This window comes from Aptenodytes patagonicus, chromosome 22 (genome assembly GCF_965638725.1).
Source record: "Aptenodytes patagonicus chromosome 22, bAptPat1.pri.cur, whole genome shotgun sequence".
In the NCBI taxonomy this organism is placed as follows: domain Eukaryota; kingdom Metazoa; phylum Chordata; class Aves; order Sphenisciformes; family Spheniscidae; genus Aptenodytes; species Aptenodytes patagonicus.
In genome coordinates this window covers 5261379-5284493 of record NC_134970.1, presented here as the reverse complement: position 1 = coordinate 5284493, position 23115 = coordinate 5261379, and the positions used below count along the sequence as shown (strand labels likewise).

General features: G+C 42.4%; 1 protein-coding gene across 6 annotated transcripts; it reads left to right on the top strand.

Annotated features, from left to right (window-relative positions):
- SLC26A8 (solute carrier family 26 member 8) lies at positions 1 to 22687 on the top strand. 6 transcript variants are annotated; one of them, XM_076357818.1, is made up of 20 exons: positions 85 to 253; positions 2756 to 2895; positions 3469 to 3585; positions 4494 to 4669; positions 5171 to 5335; positions 6061 to 6210; positions 6443 to 6525; positions 6894 to 7041; positions 7987 to 8100; positions 8893 to 8970; positions 10221 to 10316; positions 10866 to 10972; positions 12452 to 12521; positions 13355 to 13447; positions 13536 to 13670; positions 15161 to 15520; positions 16872 to 16926; positions 17055 to 17233; positions 18390 to 18649; positions 21165 to 22687. In XM_076357818.1, exons 1-19 carry the CDS (start codon positions 150 to 152, stop codon positions 18603 to 18605), a joined length of 2586 nt encoding a protein of 861 aa, XP_076213933.1. In that variant the 5' UTR covers positions 85 to 149; the 3' UTR covers positions 18606 to 18649; positions 21165 to 22687. The 6 variants fall into 6 exon arrangements, with proteins under 6 accessions (XP_076213939.1, XP_076213933.1, XP_076213934.1 ...); XM_076357819.1 differs by having other exon boundaries at positions 21140 to 22687; XM_076357822.1 differs by lacking the exon at positions 21165 to 22687 and adding an exon at positions 17980 to 18048 and having other exon boundaries at positions 18390 to 18456.
- Positions 22688 to 23115: the final 428 nt, after the last annotated feature.

Sequence of the window (23115 nt, the reverse complement as noted above, 5' to 3'; positions counted from 1 at the left end):
GCTGCCAAGAAAGAGAGCGTTCATTGTGGTCTCCAGCATTTGCTGTTCCTCTGTTTTTGACTGACTCTGATCAGAAGGAAAATACGGCACTAGACAACGATACTGTTGGTACTTACAGGCAGCCAGCAGCGTACAGGGTCCAAAGAGAAATGCAGACTGAGGAGCACTTCCAAGCATACTTTGAAAGAAAACTGTCCTCCACCTTGGGGGGAGCACTACAGATCCCTCGAGAGAACAGACAGCTACAGTGCAGGTGAGTTCTGTGCCAGGAATTTATCAGGTGTAAAGAAACTAAGGAGACTCTTCAAGCCCAAGTGTAAAAAAGGTGCTAACTTTTCCACAGCTGGTAATTAAAATGCTGAACCGCGCTGATTGATAACCAAAGCAGAACACCCGGTTACAGCAACTCGCACCTGAAGCGTGCAAGATCAGCTTAGTGCTGCACTACCAAAGTTGCTATTTGCAATCTGCAAAAGTGTCTGTTCACTTCAGGACTGTGATAGTGTGAGGGATATATGCACTGTAAAGAGAAACTGCCAACAGTTGTAGTTCCCTCCAGTGCTTCCCTCAGCCCAGCTGTCAGACACAAGCTTTCATTTGCTTTTTTCTGATTTGTGCCTTTTGATACTTTTATTTCTTAAATTTCAAGAGCCTTTTTCTGTTCCCTCTTAGCTGGGGACATGGAAAGTTGCATAATGGTACGACTGAGATTGACTGAACTGCTTTGGCATTATTTTGGAGCTATGTTCCTGCGTTCTTTGAGGAGAATGGGTGAGGCTAGGGTACTGATAAAGCATTACTCCTTCCACAGCCTCATTTTCCCATCTGCCAAAATTCTCTTTTGGGCATTATACTGGCAGTAGAAGCATCTCTCCTGCCAAAGGAACCCTGCAGGCTGCAGGCTCACCAGAAGGCAGTCTTTGTTGGCAGCATAGGAGAATTCCTGATGTTCTTCCAGCAAGGCAAATATAATAAAAAATAGGAAGCCTGTTCATCAGCTTCCCTTTTAGTTTTGTTTGACTATAAATACTCTCAGTTTTCTTTCTGAATCTCTTTTTGGATGCAGAGTGGACTGTCAATGGTTATGGCTGTGTCTACTCTACAAAGTCCTCCTAAGAAAGTAAATACAGAATCTCTGATTCATCATTTATCTGGGCTTTGTTTCAGCACGTATACTGAATGTATACTGAAACTTAAACTGTTGTTTTGAGACCATGGCAGGACTTGAGACTCAAGTCTAGCTATGGGTGAGGTTCCACAAGGTGTGGTGAGCTAATCTAACAGCTTGCTGCTGCCAGAAGGGTCAGGGCCACACAGGGAAAGGAAAGTAGGGGAGCCAGACCTCTCTCTTTCTGTATAACTAGCTCTTACATCAGCTCAGCTATGTGTGGAACTGCAGCCTAAAACTATGGGTCTAACTTAACGTTGCTGTAAAGTAATTTCCTGGTGATAAGTGAAGGCAAATGGAGCCATAGTTTGCGTTGCTATTGTGTTTTCTAGTTTTCATTCACCATGAAGATTTGTCATCAAGATTAATTTCTGTAATAGTGAGATCCTTTAGATTGTGCAATAGCCTTCTGTTCCAGTGCTGTCTTTTTATATGTTAAAAAAAAAAAAAAGTAAGGAGATTGGATGAAGTTCTGGAGTCAGAGAAACAAAATTACTTGATGGAAAGGGTTGAATTGTGTATGATTATGACATGTGATCTGAAGTTAACAGTCTGTCCACCCAGAAACACCTGGTGCAATAAAGTAAGTCTTGCCCAGAGATCAAAGGGAGAATTTTGCTCTAAAGTCATAGCTAATATTATTGGAAACTTTATCATTGCACTTAATGCTTAATAAGAAAATCTCTTTATTCCCTCCCCCAACTCGTCGTTTAAGAACCGTGTCTGCCTTGCTTCCTCATACTCTTTTCCCTGTTTCTTTTCCACTTCCCTATCTCATGTGTTTTCTCTGTTTCTCCATTTTGTATCCACTTGTCAGCCCAGCGTGTAGTCACCTTGGACAATAAAATGATGGAAAGGGATTCAGCTCTATAATGTTAACTGGGGTCAGTCCCCACAGCCACTGTTCAAGGCTGCCAGAAGCCTTGGGCAGACACTACATCACTTATATTTGGTTTGTAAGTAGAAAATCACCAACATTGCCAGGGGATTAAAAAGGGGAAGAAGGAGCACAGGGCTGTGGGGTTAGTCAAAGTTGACCTACTGGTAATTCTGATTCAAAAACATATACACAAAATAAATCGTGTAGGTCAAGTCCTGCTTGCATCCCCTTATTAAATAATGTAATACAGGAAACATTTGACTGTTTTTTGGGAGGTAGGATGGGCTTGCCTATTTTTCTCCCCCAGATGTAGTGTTTGTATGTTTTTCTTCTAGATCAGAATAGGAGGAATCAAAATACCATCTCCTATTTTTCTGCGGTGTTAATGAGGTCACGTAATTGATGCATTCAGCACTCCGGGCTCCGGCACCGACAGGCTATCATACGAATGGCACACAGGGTATTTGTGATTCATCTGAATGGAATGCAAAGGCATGGGGATGCCTATGTAGGATTCATGTTATGTGCCAGCTGGATCTGCGGAAGGCTAAATGCCTGTGTGGGTTCACAGTGTGTGGTGCCTGCAGAGAGCTAACCGTAGCGGTGTGGCTTCCGTGCCCGCAGAGCATGAGGCCACGCAAAAGCGCTGCAGAGATGGAGGTTGTAAAAGCCATTGCATGTAGCTTAGCTTATCTGATTCTTTACAGCTTCTCCTGGGGAAGGTTCAGAAAGATCACACTCAAGATGTTCCCTGTCCTGAACTGGCTGTTTTCATATCGGTTCAGAGAATGGTTCTTGAGGGATCTACATGCAGGCCTAAGTGTCGGGATGTTTCAGATTCCTCAAGGTAGGCAAAGAGAAAAAAACACTCAGCTTCCTTTTGTATATCATGTTTTTCATAATCTATCTCCTGTGTGTGTTTCTGTTCTTTCTAATGTCATCAGGTTATGTGGGAACTTTAACCTTCGAAGTTCCTTAAATCATGGACCTATTTATTTGCATATTTGCAGGAGAACTTCTTTTCTATAATCAGATGTTACATGGTGTAATTTCAAGGACGGGACACTAAAAATATAAACTAATAGCAGCATTTTCCTATATTGCAAACAAAATAACGTGGTCTTTAAAATCCACCTTGCAAAATCAGGCCTGTTAGATACTCATATGCATAGCCACCCCACTAATCGGTGGCCTAATTGAAGAGTTGTGCTGGTTCTTTGTCTAATTTCTAGTTAGCAAGAGCCCGTGTTGTAAAAACAGCATTGGCTTTTGTCACTAACTGGCCTGGCTTTATCAGGTCCTGAACTGGGATTTTCATAAAGGTTGTCAGGTTTTCATCAGCAAAATTTTACTTAAAAATAGTAACCAAAGATAGCCTTCCCAATTTGCTTGATTTTAGAAACAGATTTTTGCTTTCCAGGACTTTTAGGGATTTGGCTGACCAGGTTACCTCTGCCAAATATCAATGGCTTCCTTTCTGCGTTCTGCTGCTCGATGACATATGTTATATTTGGGACTTCGCATCATATCTCAGTTGGTGAGGTTTATTTTGTACTGTGAAATGTTTCTGCAGGACTTAGAGATTATGTTCAATGCTGCCTCAAAAAACTGGCGAGATGTCCTAATCTATTTCATCTAATATGCAGATGTTATTTAGGTGCGAATCCAGACCCCCAGCTTCTCAGTTCATTGTTGTTCCACTTCCGCAGCTGATCTCTGGTGAGAATTTCACCAAGTCAGTCAAGTTTCAGCTGCGAGGTCCTTTGTACCCCCGAGGACGTGAGCTATCACAGACACCAGTGCAAAGGAGACGGCTGGAGTGTCATGGAGGCGTCTCCTATGTAAAGCAAAGGATCAGCGCAAGCTGCTTCACATTTACCCCCAGGATGTTACTGTGAATCATGATTTGGTTCTTGGTCTTCTCCATGGTCTTCCACATGCAGTTTCTTGCCATGACTGAACTGTTGATGGGTTTACATTCTTAATTTGTTCGGAAGCTAGATTATTAAAATGCTGTTTACATGTGAGAAGGCCCTTCACATTATCATAATGAGTGGGTATGTGGAGCTCTGGGCTCCTAAGTAACTTGGCAGTTCTTTCTCTGACTGACTATGTTTTTCAGCCTTTCTGGCAGGTCGTTGTAATGCATCCATTTTTTGTGCTTTACATTAAAATCTTTTTGTTGTGCATCTGACCAACTGAAGACGTCACTCATAAAATGGTAGGAATCTGAGATTTTCAGGCAGGACTTTGGAAACTTTAGATACTTACTCAGAAACAGTAAAAATTAATTATATATGTGGATTATGTATATGAATGAAGATAGACTGTCTCGTACTGCACAGACTGATGGTGGAGGGAAGAGATGCATGTGTGGTTTTAAGATGTCTTTGTTGCAACATGTCATGCAGTTCCATTTTCTGTTCTCTGTTCTGTTGGCTCCAGGCTCATTCAGCATCCTAAATGTGGTGGTGACAAACATCCTGAAGAGTCTTAATTTCAACCAAACATTGTCCTCTAATGGTTCACTGGACAATTTCTCAGACCCTACATTTATGAAGGATTACATGGAGGCCTTGACACTTACCGCATCAATAACACTTTTGACTGGCATCATTCAGGTAGAAGATGAATCTGGTTTATATCCTTAATGATGTATCCTTATGTGCATTCTTCATACAAATGTAAGGATTGGAACTGCTTGCATATTGTTACCACAAATACTAAGCTCAGCACATTTGAACACATATGTTGTGCAAAGTGGGACATGAAGGTCTGCCTCTTCCTCTCACGCTGTCTGAAAAAGATATGATAGGTTAAGATTCATGTGTCCATGATTAATATATTGGTGTGTGAAGTAAATTGTTATCTTTTATGTTGACCAGTTCTGCAATATGTGGACCCTTAGGTAGTCCTACATAACTGCACACACTTGATTCAAACTGCTCCTATTTTGGTTTGGCATTGTCTTACTTAATTGTGCATAATGAAAATAGCGTGTTCAAATAACTATCCATCATGTACGGCAGTGAAGAGTCGTGCTCTTCAAATACGAAAACAAGAAGGGCGGGTTTAGACACTGATAATTATATCACATCTCGCTTCTTGTTTGTTCCATACAGTTGCTGCTAGGCTGCTTTTGCCTGGGGTTTGTAACAACATACGTGCCGAAGACTCTCATTGATGCTTACCTCACTGCAGCAGCATTGCATGTCATTGTATCACAGTTTACCTTTATTTTTGACGTCATGCTTGACTTCTATAAGGGCCCCCTGGACATTTTCTATGTGAGTAAACTCATTCTTAGCCAAAGAAATGCATGTTTCTTGGAGAGGAGAGAAAAGAACAGCCTCAGAAATTGAAGGCAATTTCAATCTAAGTCAGTTGCTAAGGGATATTTGTGCAAGTCTCGGCTGTGGTTTACTTCGCCTTCCTGTTGTCTTGGAACAGCGTATGGAGCTTATTGTGTGACATGCAAGAAGAAAAGTCTGTGTGCCTATTTTTAATTACTTATGTAGCTCTATAATATATTTTCAGCATGTCTATAATTATAGTAGAGCAAAGGTTAGAGGAAAAGGTACTTTTTTCCTCAATAGCTCATCATGGGCAAGCTATTGGGCACACAGTATCTCTATCATATCTGACAAAGAAGCAGCAGACTCCAAGCTAAGGACAAGTTAAAGCTAATTCATCCTAATTTACTTTAATAATGTCAATCAGACAACTTGAGAGAAAGGTAGTGTAGAAGAGAGAAGAATGACGGTACTAGATCTGAGCTATTTGTGGCAGTGTTTTCTCTGCAGATACCAACAGACAAGATAGATTTTTTTTTTTTTTTTTTTTTTTTTTTTAAATACTATTTTGCTCTTAGCATCTCTCTTCTTCTAATGGAAGATACCACTGTAGCAGAAAGGATGAGTTCAAGTGCCAGGGCAACCTATGTCAATAGGTTGGAATATAAAAATAGTTGTAGTATCTGCCTCTGATCCTCTCTATGATGATTCTTTTTCAGAATCTATTTCATTTCTTCCTGGCCCTCCCAAAGGCTAATGCCACCAGCATATTGCTATTTTTGCTTAGCATGGTCGCACAACGACTCAACACATCTATCGTGATAACTTATAAACATAGTCCTATTGCATTTCCTATGGAACTTCTCTTGGTAAGTGATCTTCAAAATGCCATTGTGATAATTGAACTAACAGAGTATAATATACTTTATTTCAAAAAACATTTCACATATTACTTCGAGATGCTGTTACATTTACACACTGAATCTGTGCTTAAGTCCTTTAAATACTCCTACAAGATTAACTGTCTTTAGATGGATTGTGTACAGTTTCAGGAGCAAATGCTATATAATCTCTAGTATTGCTTCTTGTTTTCTTTCCCAGATTATCACAGTCACTATTATTTCTAATCGCATTCATCTTCACGCTGAATCTAGTAGAGCTGTGGTCAGTACGATTCCTCAGAGGTTAGTAATCTATGCTGTTTATGAGGCTGTACTTTTGAGATACGAAAGAGATGTTTCAGCCCGTTCTTGAAATCTGACAGGGGCTGACTTTTACTGGGAAGTACAGCTATAGGAATAACTCTTCAGGAGTTTTAATTGCGTCATCATTTCGGAGCATATGCAGAATTCAAACTACAGTTTTCTGTATTAGATTCAGGTTTTATTAGCACACAGAGGAAAGAATTTGCATTTTTTGTGAGGTGGAAGTCTTACAGATTGAGAGCATCTCCTGTGGGGTGCTCGATGCCTCTGATGATGATCCTGGGTTTGGAGTTACTGTGAACAGAGCTCAGAACCAGTCTAAACTTATCTGTTCTCTGATCCTGTAGGTTTCTGCCTCCTACACCGCTAGATTTATCAAATCTGAGCAAGATCATACTGCATGCCTTCTCCCTTGCTATTGTAAGCTATTTCCTTCTTGTTTTTGTTGGGGAGAGGTATGCTTCACTTCACAACTACAGTATTGCCAGCAATCAGGTGAGAACAAAACTACACATACTTCCTAGGCCAAGAAGCAAGCTGAACTCGACTTGCAAAGCCACTAACTACCTGACAGTGGTAGAAATGCAAGGACGGAGTGAATATGCCAATGATGGCTTTGTGGCAACTTGTTACCCTTCCCTATGGAAAGTGGATGTCATAAGCCAATAATGTGAGGGCCAAAACATGGCCGCCTTTGACCAGGAGGCCTTTGTATATTCCCAGTGATTGGGATGAACCTCACACACACACAGTGCTGCAACTGATCCCTGGGGACCGTTGCTGTCAAGAATCCATGAGACTATAAAAGCATGATAAATTAATGGCTGAAATTGTAAACAGCCAGAGCAGCTGTAGTTCTTCTCTACATATGGCTCCTGTCCCAGTGTATGGATTCTCTGCCCAGAGTGATTGCTCTGAGAGGCTTTTAAGCTAAAACTGTGTTAGTTTCCAGTGTGCTAGTTAGTAAGCGTTACGTGTTTTGCACTACTCCACGTTTAGCTGCTTGTGATGGCTTTGGATCTTTACTAGAATGGAACTAAGCCAGTAAGGAAGCTGCCCTGACTTCTCAAAGCCTCTGGGGATAAATATAAAGGGAATGTCTTTTCCACTCAGCTTTTGTCCAGGTGTACTATGCTGCATACTGAGATTTGCCACGTTAGCTTCAAAGTCAGTGCTTTGGGGTTCTAAGTGTATTTCTTTGAAAGAAGGAACTGAATTTTTGGGTCCATGAGATCCTCAGCTGTGAAAACTGTATGCCTTTTAAGAGAGCTCATTTAACCATGGGAGTCCTTGCTTCCCAGAAGGTTTCCTGAGCTTAGCAACACAGCTGAGCAACCAGCAAGTGTGAGCAAAAGGAAAGGACTTCCTGATAAGCTACTTCTATGAAGGTAAGTAATTCGTTTGGGGTTTTCTCTGCTTCCTTCTGTTTCTGTTTTGCAGGAGCTAATAGCTGTGGGGCTGTGCAATATTTGCAGCTCATTTTTCAAAAGCTTTGTTGTCAGCTGTGCTATTTCTGGAACTGCCATTCAAGAGAAGACAGGTGGAAGAACACAGGTGAGCTGGGCTGGATTTGTTAAGCTTCCAAACTCTGATCTAAAATCAACGTATACTGAGTATAGGCTGACATTTAATCTAAACAATTTGTGAGATACAAAGTTACATACCCATGCAACATGAATTCAGATACCCTCTCTGTGTATGTTATATTATGTACTATACTTATATGAGCTTTACAGGACATGATGTGCCATGAAAGAAGTCAGGATCCTGTGGGGAGAATAGGATACGTTCATGCAGTTTAAAACTGTATTTTAGTGAACATACCCAAAAAGCCAAATGGAAAATTGTTCATGCACCCTTAATTCTGCCACTTCTTCCTAACTTTTGAGTACTTGACTTTGTGATCTTTTTTTTTAAGGGGGAAAGAGGGTGTAATATGTAATGATAACATGTAATAATGTTTTTATCATACCTCTTAACTGAATGTCTGTACACGCTTCACTGTATCATAGAAATAATTTTGTCTAATAAAGAGTTTATTCCGAAGTCTGACTTGCAAGAGAAGCATCTTATTACTCAGGTGAAATTATCAAACCAAAATCCTGCATTGTTCTGTTGTGCCTAGGAATAGTCCATTTAGGAAAAATTTATATCTACAGAAAACTGTTGCAGCTTGAGTATTCTAGAATTTGTACCGTGCATTGCAGCATACCTGTGGCCTTCGTTAATTGTCCCCTGGTTATTTTTCCCAGTGAGTGGTGTTACATGGGCCATACCTACTTGTTTAGAGAGGGCAAGTAAGGAAATGGTTCTGTCAGGCCTCTCTAATAAAGTATTTCTGTTCAGTTAGCAGCAGCGATTGGAGCATCTATGATGCTGGTGATTGCGCTGAAACTAGGACACTTTTTCCAGATGATACCTAACGTAAGTGAACCTGAAATAGTTATGGCAGCAGCCTACTTATTTCCTAAGCATAAAATAAAAGTTTTCTATGCATAATATGAAGATTTTTCTGGGACAGTTCGGGGTTATATCATGCTCTAGAGTTAATTGCTTTCAGGGATGGACTGGAGCAAACCAAAACAATTACTTTAAATTCTCCTAAATTTCAGCAGGCTAACGTGTTAGGTAATAAATATTTCATCTCTCTCCCATCTCTCACTGATCAGTACAAGCTAAAATTCATTGGCTAAAACTGGATTGAAATTTCACTGCCAGCCTCTATAATGTAAACATTGTACTTCACTTTTGGTTTCACATCTTCCAAGCTTTTGCACACCTGTATAAAAAATTCAGGAGTTGTTCTCTTGCATCTGAATAAGTAATTCCAAGATGGGTCCTTCAAAATCTTTCATGTAAAGAGGTAAATAAAATCTTCCAAATAGAAATTTGGGTTTAGTGTCTCTGATTCTAGCTTGGTCTTTGAGGTTTATTTTAAAACCATGTGGACTCTTAAACTGCCTTCTGTGGATTTTGCATTGCCAGTGCAATCAACATAAACATTTTGTTATCGTAGATTATTCGGAGTACTCAGTTTTCCATTTTTCCCTTCAATTTTTATCTAGACTTTCTTTTTCTTTTTTCCTGTAAGTTTTCTTACCGAACCACTGAGAGAGCATTACTTCCTGATTTTTTTCCTGGCCTCTTTGCAAGGTGGGAGCATTAATCCCTTTCCCAAAACTAGCTGACAAAACAGAATTTAACCATCTACTTCCCTTCAGTCTCCTTTTCTTTGCTAAGAAAGGCTGTTTCAACAACTGGTGTCAAACAACTTCCTAAACCTGGCAGTGAACTACCCATGCTAATTGAAACCATTCTTTGAAACAGCAACTCTTAATTCTGTAGATAGTGTTGGCCTTTCTGCTAGTGCTGCAGGAGGCGTAGGGATTCACTGAAGAACACTGTAATGGAAACTCCACATAGCATTTCAAGAGGAAGCCCAGTTGTATTGGCAGAAGCGATTGTGAAATCAAACAAGAAGTTATATGCTAGTTTCATGTTGGTTTGCAGATCAGAGAACTGTTACACGTATCTATAAAAATTATGGAAATAAAGCTATTATAAGATTTTAATTTCAAGCAGTTTGTCTGTTATGGATATCTGTTCCTTAGCATGTTTGTGGTTGCAAACAAAAAATAACAAAATAATAGATGCTATTTTTCTGATTTGCACAGGGTATACTGGCTGCTATTGTGGTATTTAACATGCTCCCTTTTCTTGAAAAATTTCTGGACATCCCCATCCTGTGGAGACGGGATAAGTATCATTTCGTAAGTGACAAAAAAAGCCACCTAGGATTTAGAATGTGCCTTAAAGGGAGAAATGGATGTTTTGGGAGGGTGAGGCAAAGCAGTGGGTATTCCCTTAGAAAAGGGATCCTTTGAAATATCTGCTGAAAAGAAGTGTATTGAAATCTCTATAAATCAATTTGCAATTACTTCTATACAGGGAGAACTGATTATTGTTGTTGCCTCCCAGATCCCCTGGGAAGGAAATTGTCTAGCTGTCAGCTGGGGCCACATTCACATGTCAACTCTTGTGCAGGATTTCTCATAAAGAGAAGATCCCCGATACGATGTGGTTTTTCCTAATAATTGAAGTCCTGTTAAAAAGTCTGGAGATTTGAACTGTGATTTGTGATCCTTGTTTGCAACTACTTCCAGGACTGGGTTGGTCTAGATGTGCCAACAAAGCTTTTCACGTATTACCATTTCTAGCCTTTTTTTTTTTTTTGTCTGCAATTTGCAAATGCTGGGGCTGAGCTGGAAGTCATTTTACATCTTTTTACTGCTCATGTTCTCTCTGTCTCTTGTTCAAAGGTTATTTGGCTTGTAACTTTTGCTGCAGTGCTTTGTCTTGGTCTTGATGTCGGTTTAGCGATCGCCATGGGATTCACGTTCTTCATAATCACCATTAGGTCACACAGGTACTTGTAACTTTTAAAACAAAATACTGTTTTTTCTTAGAGTTGATGTTTTAGAGATAGTTATACATGTGACAATGTAAAAGCTGTTTCGTGTTTGTAAACGCTTCAGTCAGGTCATTCTGGAGTCTCTCTAATGCTATCCCAAAGCAGTAATCTCTTCCAGTTTACGGGCTCTGGATCGGTCCCTTCTGCAGATGTACCATGCTATTGAAGACTGCTTATTGTGGTGTAGGCATCAGCCAGGAGAGGTGATCTGCATACACCCTTCTATAGGGATAGAATGAGATGTTGTGCCTTTATTTCAAATACATTCCTCAGTCTTCACTGCCATTTACCAAGTTGCTTTATCTTCTCCGTAAACTCCGTTTGTGATAGAGGAGGGAGGTTACGTCAGGCACACATCGCTCAGTTTATTAGCTGCTAATCCCAACAGGGAAATCGTTCATAAATCTAAGCCACACCTCATGAGATTTACCATGATAGGGAGGTGCTTGTCTGAGTAGACTGAAGCCTCCAGAATAACATGGAAAGAGGCAGGAAATAACTCAGCTGCTGCAAATATCGAACTGCTTGTGATCTGATCCAGAGTGGCTCTGAAAGAATACCTTCAGGAAGGATTTCAGTTGCTGTCTGAAACTCACTGTATTACCTCTGCTCAGAGTTATGCTCTTGGGTTTGCCTTGGGATTTAATGAGCATTGTGAAAGGGCATTTCTGCAGCCACTGTTCAGTTAAGTATCCCTGTTGTCCATACTACCTTCAGGATATATAACTGCTTATCAGTCTCCTACCGGTGAGACCATTATGCCGACAACACTCAAAAAAGCATGGGAAGTTATCTGCAAACAGATTGCTTTGAATAGAGTGTCTTGACAACAATTTTCCATACATCAGGGCCCAGTATGTAGCCCATACACAGAACTGCCTTCCAGTTCTCCAGCAACCAGCCAGCCAGCCACACATTTATTCCACCCCTGCCCTGAACTGACCGGGACCTGCTCCAAAACCATGCAGCACCATTAGCAAAGCACGGTACCCAAACCAGGATATTCTCCTTCAAGGCAAAACCCTGCATTAATGCTGCTACACGACCTCTGGACCAGACCTAGCCTGTGTGCAGCCAGCTCTAAGCACAAGTTATAGCTGCCTCCACCCATCTGTGTAGATGCATCTTTGAGGAGGGCTGTGGGGAGACGGAGAGGGAGCATGCTTTCTAGCGCGATAACAATAATCCAAGTGTTCCAGAGCTAGAAATGAGACATGATACATTCCTGAGGACACCAGTGTAGCTGAAGGCTGTGCTTGTGTACTGCTCCCCTACTCAAAGAACCCTAATTACGAGTGGATAACTTTTTGCGCTCACGCCCTCTAAGTTTCAGTTGGTGTATCCAGTGAAGAGGAGAGAAATGGAGATCAAGTTTTTGGGAACAGATGGTTTTTCTCTGTTCTCTGTGAAAACCTAATAAACATCTCGTTTCAGAATGAAGATGGTGGTGCTGGGACAGATTCCAAACATGAATATTTATAGAAGTTTATCTGTCTACAGAGCCGTAAGAGGAAACAAAAAACAAATGTTCCATCTCTCTGTAATCCAGCTTCTTCCTTTAAATGCCTGGGGGTGACCATTCAGACTCAGTTCATTTGATTCAAAACTTTGAAAACTGAAGAATGCTTAAGTATCTGTAGTGTGAAGTGATTCAGATACCTAGCCCAGCCTGCTTGGGCCTGTGGAGCTCCTTGTGTCCATCTGGGCTGCCTCCACAGTGGAAGCTGCGCTGCTGTCATTCCCAGAGCTGTTGGGCATTTTTTGCTGACCTGCTTTTCCCGGTCTGGTTTTGTCCACTCTACTACATGTTTTCACAGTAACGACTGTGCGTGTGCTAGACTGACTCACAGGTTCTCCCGGTGATGGGATAATAGGTAGGGCACGGGCCTTTTTAACACGTTATTTCCAAGACCTGCACCATACAGAATTAGGCAATACAGTAGTGGAGGGCTTTGCCATGCAGGTACATTCCTAATGCTATGCTGATGGATTTGCAAAAAATGGAATAATATAAGGACAAGGTTAGTAAGACAAAGGTATAGTGTATGTTTTTTGTAACAAGCATTAAAATTAATTTGGCTTATTTTATATTAGAGCAGCCAACTGTCATCTGTGATAGATCTGCTGGAGTTATGTTTTTAATTGCAAGAGAAACAGATTAGTTTATGGTAATTAGGTCCGTGTTGCCAATGCCACTACCAGTATGCAGTGTAGTCAACAACGTGACCAAACTCTGTCCTTAGGGTAGGACCTTGCAGACTACAACACAGACAGTCAGGAGGGGGAAAATAGCTTCAGCTAGGTACAACCCTCACAGATACATCTTCTGTTTTACAGGCGAGGGAGATTGAAGGTATCAAAATCTTCCAGTGCTGTTCTTCCATCTCTTTTGCAAACATGAATCACTTCAAAACCTATTTGTTACACAAGGTAAATGCCACTTTTTCAGTCAGTGGCAGTTTCTGAGAGCCTGCATTAGGGAGATAAAAACTCTAATAAAACTGCCTTTCTTTTTCAGATGGACATGAAAGCAGTGCCTCTAGATGAAAGTGAAATGAGGGCTTTAATTTCACTTAATCTGTCTGACACTGCAGTGGAAAGAAAAGATCTTAAATGCTCTTGTGTCTGTGATCCACCTCTACCACCACCTAGGGTCAGCTTTAAAAGTATATTTATTTAGTCTGTTTGTTTGAGGTGTCTGGTTTTGTGTTACTGAGGACAATGTTCTTGCCAGTACTGAGAAGTCTGTAAATGTTTATATAAAGCATATATATATTTGCTGTATGAAAATAAGCCAACATTACTGCTGTATTTCTTTACACATAGTTTATGTCATAGAGCAATAGTAGCTCAGCTTACTGGGTGAATTAACTAGCGGTTGAAGCATTCAACATACCCTCTCCTCAGCTGAAAGAATTAATTTTGTCAAGTCCTTCAGTAGGGATTTTCTTCTTTTTCCCCAGAGAAGTGAGAGAATTCCCTTGCTTATGAGGAATTTGTTCTACTGCCAATACTGCCAAGTGCAAGTACAAAATACCTCAAAGGCAGCTACGATTATCATGATTAGAGGATTTCTGATCTTTACGATAACTGGCTGCTGTGCATCTTCTAGAGTCGCTCATATCCCTCTTTATCTGAATTTTCTGACTTGTCTTAGACAATGAAAGGAACTTCAGGGAGTGGCCTGTCTTCAGAAGATATTTTTCAAGCGGTTATATGTGATTTGTAAAAGCCATTGCATGAGAAATGGGTTGAAAGACAGTGGTTTGGAAAACATATGTGGCACCAAGGTGCTTAGGAAGTGGAAGTGATAGGTAATTTAACATCATCTTCTGAAGTACAAAAATGCAGAGAGTGACTTTTCCTTTCTTGCATTATAAAGATTAAAAAACACATTTGGAACTATTAAGAAATAAAAATCGATTAAATTGGTCCATTCTGTGACCAGCTGCCATACAAGCAAGTAGAGGAATCAAAGGTCTGCAGAACTCAGCCAGTAAGGGTCAGCTTACTGTTGCTCAGAAAGGCAATGGCCATGGGCCATCTTTTTTTTTCTTCTTTTCTTTTCTGAAAGGTAGAAGTAACAAGTCAGATTCCAGTATCGCAGGCCATTTCAAGGTGTGGAAGAGTGAGGTACCACTGTACTATTTGGCAGCTGAAGGCACTCTGCTAACCACAGGACAAGGGGGAATGGCTTTAAACTAAAGGGGGGTAGATTTAGACTAGATAGAGGGAATAAATTTTTGACACTGAGGGTGGTGAAGCACTGGCCCAGGTTGCCCAGAGAGGTGGTGGATGCCCCATCCCTGGAAACATTCCAGGTCAGGTTGGACGGGGCTCTGAGCGACCTGATGTAGTTGAAGATGTCCCTGCCCACGGCAGGGGGGTTGGACTAGATGGCCTTTAGAGGTCCCTTCCAACCCAAACTATTCTATGATTCTATGATCTGAGGCTTGCCTGTGTCACCTGCTACTTTGCATACTCTTGTGGCTTCGTCCTATATTTAGTGTTTTTTCAGATGTTTTTTACCATGAGAGGAGAAATATCATATGATTTACAGTGCTGTCTTACTTGCAGCAAAAAATTTCACCTCCTGGGCCCAATTCTTCCAACCACTGGTGTACTCCTCATTTTCCATCTTAGATACCATATACAGAGAAACTGGTGAAGCGACATCACGCAGACAGCGATTCCTCATCATCTTCAGTTAATTTGGTACATTGGTCAAAGTATGGAGACAAACTCAGCTCTAGGACACTGTTGGTGGGAGCAGCCGACGCGCAGCGTGCATCCCCAGGCTTTAACACGGGCTGTAGGACTGAAAAGAATGAGGATGAAGGGAGAAGAGCTTGCCTTTCACCAGGCTCTGCAACAGATAATTCCTCAGTCCAGCTGGATCGGATAGAACAGCCAATGTATTTGCCGCGTCCGGTTCACACCGTTATTTTAGACTTCAGCATGGTGCAATTTGTGGATTTGATAGGTTCAGAGTTACTGCGACAGGTAAGCAGCCTAACTGCACGTAAATGTGAAGCCCAACGTTTACCCAATGTCTTATGTTTCTTGTTAGCCTAAAATGCCCTGCTACATAACAATCCACGCATCTTCCAGTTGACCTTTAAGGGTGCAAGATTTAGCTATCGAGTTTCAGAAATTAATAAATTCCCATAAAAACACTTTTTTTCCCAAACAAAAGCCCCACTATCCATACAAAAGGCATACAAAAACCTGTCATCCATTGTCACCAGTTCTAGAATGATGTAAACTAAAACCACATTTATAAAAGTGTCTAACTTGTTTTTTCCATTTTGGCTGTTTATTTTTTCTTCTAGCTGGTCACTTAAAAAAAATGCTCTTCTTTAGAAGTGTCAGATATAAAACTACCAGCTGTCTTCTCCTTGAGTGGTTTTGTTGTTATTGCTGACTGCCTAATTAGCTTTTTCTTTGAAGTATGCCTTGAACTTTTAAGTCTCCAAGTGGGGATCCTAGCCAATGGAGATACATATTTAGCAAAAATAAATTTCATGTAGCCGTGCTTCTCACAAAGATACAGTTCCAGATGGATTCTTAGTCAGCTTCCTCAAACTCTGTAGCTCAAGTTCAAAAGAATTTTGTTTAATAACAGGTTAGACTAACACCTATTAGGAATAATTGTGGACTGAGCTGATGTCCCTAAAATCCTTGAAGATTTATTTGCCATTGAATGACCCTCCCATTGGGAAAGGGGGGTAGAGTCAAAGTCTTTCCAGATTCCTTCCAGCCCCATATTCTGAAATTCTGTGATTCTCTGAAATAATGAGTTTCATTGCCTTTAAAAAAAAAAAAATTAACTACTTTGAGATCTTTTTAATTACAAAGGGTCAGGCATTGAGAAAATGGTGAGAATCCATCCCCTCTAAAATCTGATTCCTTTAACACTAAATCGATACAGCTAAAAATGTTGGACATGAAAATTGAGACAACCAGAATTACAGGTCATGCTTGAAAATAGAGGTTCCTGTTCTCATGGCATCTGCGTATGGAGAGATGTTTCAAGTTAGTCTGTTCCTGTGAGAACTTTCTGTTTAAGTGAAGAACCGGCACTGTGTGCTGCGTAGGGAGCTGTGGGAGGGCCAGCGTGGGGTCTGGCTGTGACCCGCCCTGCTTCTGCAGTCGGCATTCATTAAGATCTTGGACAACTTGGCTGTTAAGCGCTGAACTAAAAAAAACCCAGGATTTGAGATACCGGAATAAGGGTTTTCTTCAGAGATAAAACACCGCAAGGGAGGTTTTATTTCCCTGTTTGCATTTTACTTTCTAGTGCACTTGTATAACGCAGAATCGCTCTAATGCCTGTATGGAATTCTTTCCACAGATCATCCATATGTTTCACAATATTGGCGTTACCATCCTTATAGCTGGCTGTCACTGTGAGTATAGTATTTGTTTAGCAATATTGACTTATCTCCAAGGATAAGTTTTAAACTTAAGTGAAATGCTTTAGCCGTACTGCTTGGTGTGTTTTTGCTGCTTTATTTATTTTCCCCCATTTTTATAGCCTCTGTGATAGCAGACTTTGAGAAGAATGATTTCTTTGACAGCTGTGTCACCAAAGAAATGTTCTTTCTAACTCTTCATGACGCTGTGCTGGCTGCTTTGGACAAGCATCAAAAGCCAGATGAGCTAGAACCTACTGCGGAAGAGTTTGCTGAAGAACCACTAGCTGGACAGCAGAAGGTAGAATATTTAGCTTAACATTTACGCCTTCAGGTTGTTAAATTACCCTGTCAGTAACTTAAACCTTGTCCTGTGGCTGAGGAAATAGGGCAGAGCAGATGCATTTTTGGATTCTCCAGTTTTTCACAGGTACTTGCCTTTTTGCAATGGATCGATAATGCCATTTGTTTCTTCGAGTCCTGTGTTCCTGTTTGGGGAAAGGCATCTTTGTGTGCAGGCTGGAAAGGCATCCAGCTGAGTTTTGCGGCAAGGAATGACTTTGTTGCATTTTAAATTGTTTCCATTTCTCTGACAGAGCAAAGACCCTGCCAGGGCAGAGCAAAAGCTCCAAGTTTTTTATTTCCAGAGGTTACTGCACCAGCTCCCTTGGGGCTGATGGGGGAAATGAAGGACAGCGCTAGCTTGATTTCCTAAAGAACTGAAGTTTATGCACATGCCCTTTCTGTCAGTCCTCTGCAATAATTTTTAAGCTCACTGGCTGTCTCAGCCAAGTTTGAATAGGGCAGACGGTTGCGAGTTCCAGGAAAAGCCCTTGTTCTGCACAGAAGATTCCAGTAATTGCCCCACCTAGGGAAAGAACCCAGCCTTGGCTAATCAGCCTACGCATACTGCCAGGCTGGGGTCCTATAGCTGAATGAGGCGAGAATGAAGGCAAAAACCTACCCAAATCTGCAGGAAAACAGGGTTCTTGTGTTCTGCTGCTCATGGAACAACTGGTTTAACTCTCTTATCTTGGCATTGTACAGAATAGTCTAATGCAAGGATACCGACCTTCCGGCCTCTCTCCCCCATAGAAAAAACTTCAAAGAATGAAGGTGACAGTATATATTCACCAATCTCCCTTTAATGGCTGTTGGGGAGGGTGGGTTGGGAGCAGCTACCAGGCAGGAGGTAACAGCGGTTCCCCATGAGCCCGCTCTGAGATGAGGCTGGGCTGGGTGTGCAGATGGGACCCACGGCAGCTCGGTGAGCTCAGCTTGGGCTGTCCCTGCTGGCTCACTTCCTCGGCAGCTGGGGATTCGGACTAGCCCGTGCTCCCACGCCAGCATGGCCCTCTCGCTTGCTCACATGATGTTGCCTTGGCATGGGAACTGCGCTTGACCGGCTCAACAGATCGGCCACCCTTGGCTTACAGTAATGTTTGTGTACGTTTCAGGAAAGAAGTTTGCTCTTGAAGAAGAATAAAGATTTTTTCTCTGCAAAGAACTCTGACAACAAACTTCTGCATGAAGAGCCAATACCAGATATCTCACGCTCAGCCCGGAATAAAGCAGAGCCAAGCTCTCTCGGGCAGTATGATACTCCACCCCTTCAATCGGATTTCCAGGACCCAGGCTGGGGGAAGAGATGGAAGTATACCAGCAATCCCTGAATTACAAGTGTTGGGGAATTGGGATTTCAGTAGAGAGGAGAAAGGTACAGTTAAGCAACAGCCTTCGATCCGCTTTTTATTTTTTCTGTTCTGGAGTTCTTAAAATAGACAGCCTGACTAATGCCTCCAGTAATTCTGTTGTTCTAAACAAAAAACAACATTTATGTTACTGCTTTCAAGCATTTTCAAATAGATATGCTACCCAGCAATGCTGAAAGCAGAGAAATTTCAATGTATAAGATAATTCCTAGTTTTGTAGTTAATTCTAGCAAATTATTTGTGCTTGCTTTCTGAAATTCTGTAGAAGTTTAAATGTCCTAGCTTAGCACTTCTTACATATTTATTGCTTGCTAGTAAGTGAAATTAATCTGCCGTATTTCAACAGGTTACATGCAGGCAGTTTATTTTCAGAGGTATTTAGAATTATATGAAGCTTCAAAGAAAACATTTTTTTTATTACTCTTCAACACTTTGCGGAAGTTGATATTGTCTGCACTAACATAACATGGTGTCCATCCATTATTTCTGCCTCAGTCCCTTTCTAATCCACCAGAACAAAATCCCAGTAAAAAAATTTTTTTTTTTTCATGTTTTTGTAGTCCTTTACTGAAATAGTGAAGAATGGAGGAATGTATTCACTTTGTTCTGAAGAGCCAGGAAAATTGTAGACTTAGACACAGTTAGCACTTGGGAAAAAAAAATCAACTTAGTTATATTTTCTGGAGATCAGCCATAGTTTGACGGGGTAATATCAGTACAGAGGTGTGAGTTAGGATTCCACTGAAAGCAGAAGCATTTAACTGCACCAGCAACACACATCACAAGGCTTCATGCCCTCGTCTGGTGGATTATCCCATGGCACAAACTGCCTAGCGTGAAGAGCTGCAGGTGAAATTAATTTTAGATGAGTGGCCGGCTCTGTGTATATACACCATTCAGACACTATTTTCGGGCAAAATGTGGATTTAAATGATGGATCCTTTGCGTACAGATCCTATGCTCTGGGCTAAATTCGTTAACATGTGAACAGCTCTAACTTTCGCTGCTGGGCATTGTGTGGTTTCTGGATGTGCAGTAACAGCAAGGTGGCTCCTCTGAATTCTGCTGCTCCTGGCTGCTAAATTTTAGCAATGATACAATGGCTTATAGGAATATTAATATTAAATGATCCGTAATGTATTCCCGTGAGTTCTTCTAATCTTTTTTTTCATTTTTTCATTTAAATTCTTACTGCTTCCAAGCAGTTTCTAGAGCAAAGCCACAGTATTGCATGTCTAAACTCCAGTGGTAAAGGATTTTAGTGAACATTACTGTGTAGAGTTGCTTACTGTGGAGGAAATGGAGTCCTGGAACCCTCATACCTTTTGGACTGAAAGACAGGAAAAACTGAAAGCTCAAATGGTATTGAGTAATTCTCAAACCACATATGCTTCCCTACATTGTTTTGGACAGTGGCTTCATGCCAAGCTCCTCTCAGCTCTGTTCAAAACAGAATAATACAAAACCCATGAAAAGCATAGCCCTAATTTCCAGATTCTGTTGGCTCTCCTACGGCAGCCTTGATTTAAGATGAAATGGCATGCCTGGCTGTTGGCACCATCGAAAGTCTCCATTGCAAATTTAAGAGATTTTTTTTTTCTTTTTTTGGCTTGTTCCGCAAAGTTCTGAATCTTTCCTTCCTAGCCCCATGACTGCAGAGTTGAGCACCAGGGGACAACTCAGATGTCAGTATGTTAGCGTTCAAATTATGGGTATTCATGTTGCAAAACAAATATCTTGCTGAGAGGAAGTCCAGACAATCCTGATCTTCTTCCCTTATCGCTGTGCGGTGCCACAACTCTGCTCCCACATACGTACACAAGGCTTCTGTGTTTAGCCAAGCACAAATCCCTGGACACGGGCTGTGAAGTGACAAAGCGTGTACTTTATGGCCAAGGACTCCACCTACACCTCTAAAAAGCCACAGAAGTCAGAGTTCAAAGGCCTGTCTGTAATCATGTGTTTGTAGGCAGCTTGACGTTCTCACCTGACCTGGTTGCAACAACTGCAGTTGTTTTGTGCACGCAGCAACTTCGTAATGTCCTTCCCAGCTAGTGTGATGCCGTGATGTTTTCCTAGCAGGGCATGCTGCAGAAACCCAGGCAGCTCTCCCACTGCATTGAATTAGAGGATACAGATCCCCAAACATGCACGTTATCATTGCAGACGGTGCAAAGTGTCTATAACCACCCCCAATCTTGTTGTTGTTTTATTAACATATTACTCTGGTGCATAAATGGCTGCAGAAGACGTAAAACAGCTGAGGAACCTTGGGAGTCATGCAGAGTGTGGCAGAAGCAGTTCTTGGGGCCATGCACTGCGGTGTGTCATACTGCGCAGGAAGCTATGAGGAAGGACCAGATAAACCAGTCACGTATGAGCATAGTTCGGGGGCATTTATTCTGCTTTAAAAATTAGTGCCAGGGTGGTTGCGGAAAGGTGAGTGTATCTTGGCTTAGGCCTGGCTCAGCAACCCTTTGAGGGTGTTACCCCAGCCTGCGTTTTTCTATCCCAAATTAGAAGAGTCATGGAAGAAACTTGGCGGGAGTGAAGATGCTCAGTAATACCTTGCTTCTGTAGGAGACCTCTGCATGAGGCTCCTCGTTCAGGCTGTGGTGGCAGCTACCGTTCGAGGGAATACGATACCCGTCCGCACGCTTTCTTCGCTGTGTGGCTTTCCAAATCCGGCCACGTGCCGTCTTCGATGTCCCTCACGTGAAGAAACCCGGCCTGGGCCAGTGGAAGTGTGAAGCAGAGCCGTCGTCACGGCCGATGTGAGCACGCACCTCGCTAGAGCCAACTGCACGAGTCATTTATTACAAGTGTGGGACGACAGATAGGCCACCTACAAATTGAGATCATCGTAGCTTCTGTGGTCTGTTTATATTGTGACTTCTTTGAGGGAGGAAGCTGCTGTGCGATAGAAGCAGGGGGACTCCATCGTGCTTGAGGTCTTCCAGCAAAACGTTACCTTGAACGCAGTAGTTGTGCAAAGGCTGAAATTTGCCCCCCTCTGTTGCATTATCATCACGAAACCTCGTGCTGCAGTTTCTCACTTAAAAGCTCTTTGCAGGAGAACGGACAGATGCACTATGAACATCTCATGTTTGCAGTGAGTAATAGAGCAACAGCTACAAATTATGAAAAGGATTTTTCCGTCTTCCGAAATTGCGCGCGCACACACCTGCCTTTCCATGAAAATACTTGCAACCTGATGCCGAAGGGCCCCGCTCTCGGGCACGCTTCAAAATGCCGTGTCCTAGAAATTAAAACCAGCGCAGACGCGGCTCGTGTTCCGGTCGCAGCCGATGGCCGTGACTCCCTCTGCCGGCTTCCCGGCCGGAACGGGGCAGCGGGAGCTGCAGCTGCACAGGGTGAGGATCCCCGATAGAAACCCGATATAGAATATATAATGCGCTTGTAACAGAGCTGTGAGAAGTTTTTAGGAGTAAAATAGCGTTCAGCAAAACTGCAGATAGGAATAGAACTTGCAGAAGTTCTAAGGTGAATATAGAACTATCTTAAAACACATATATTTGTTCAGCGCTTACAGTGAATGCCCGAATGGCCCAGTAGCCGAGAAGTTTCATTTTTTTCCATGGTGATTATTAAACAATTTAATATTAAGAATCCCGGATTGTAACGGGCATTTCACTCCGCTGAAGGCACACGCCATTTACAAATCTTCTCAACGCAAAGCTTCACACGTCGAGGAGAAGCGGGGTGTTCCGGCCCGCAGGCACCCCGAGGCGCACGCCTCTGCCCGAGCTTCCCCTGGTGGGGGGGGGGCGACTGGCAGCTTTTCGGGCCGCGTAACTCGTAGCGTGAAATCCCTCGGGAGCGTGTGTCTGCCGCGACGTCGCGGTGTGTGACTGCGTGTTGTGGTTTAACCTCAGTCGGCAACTGAGCACCACGCAGCCGCCCGCTCAGTCCTCCCCCCCCCACGGTGGGATGGGGGAGAGAATTGGAAGAGTAGAAGTGAGAAAAAACTCGTGGGTTGAGATAAAAAGTTTAATAATTGAAATAAAATAATAATAGTAATAATACACAAAGCGATGCGCAGTGCAGTTGCTCACCACCTGCCGACCGATGCCCAGCCAGTCCCCGAGCAGCGGTCACCCCCCCCCGGCCAACTCCCCCCAGTTTCTGTACTGGGCATGACGTCCCATGGTATGGAATGTCCCTCTGGCCAGTTGGGGTCAGCTGTCCTGGCTGTGCCCCCTCCCAGCTTCTTGTGCACCCCCAGCCTGCTCAGTCGGTAGAGCACGGGGAGCTGAACAGTCCTTGACTAGTGTAAGCGCTGCTCAGCAACAACTAAACCATCGGTGCGTTACCAACGTCGTTCTCCTCCTACACCCGACACACAGCGCTGTACCGGCTACTGGGAGGAAAATTAACTCTCTCCCTGCCGAAACCAGGACCCTGCGGTTCGGGCTCGCCGCTGCCGTTCTCCTTAGCAGGGCCGGGGGGG

Coding starts and splice junctions, on each gene's coding strand:
- SLC26A8 (XM_076357818.1), top strand. CDS start 150: ATGCAGACTGAGGAGCACTTCCAAGCATACTTTGAAAGAAAACTGTCC. Junction 6,526..6,893: donor GTCAGTACGATTCCTCAGAG/GTTAGTAATCTA, acceptor CTGATCCTGTAG/GTTTCTGCCTCCTACACCGC. Junction 13,448..13,535: donor AAACCTATTTGTTACACAAG/GTAAATGCCACT, acceptor TTTCTTTTTCAG/ATGGACATGAAAGCAGTGCC.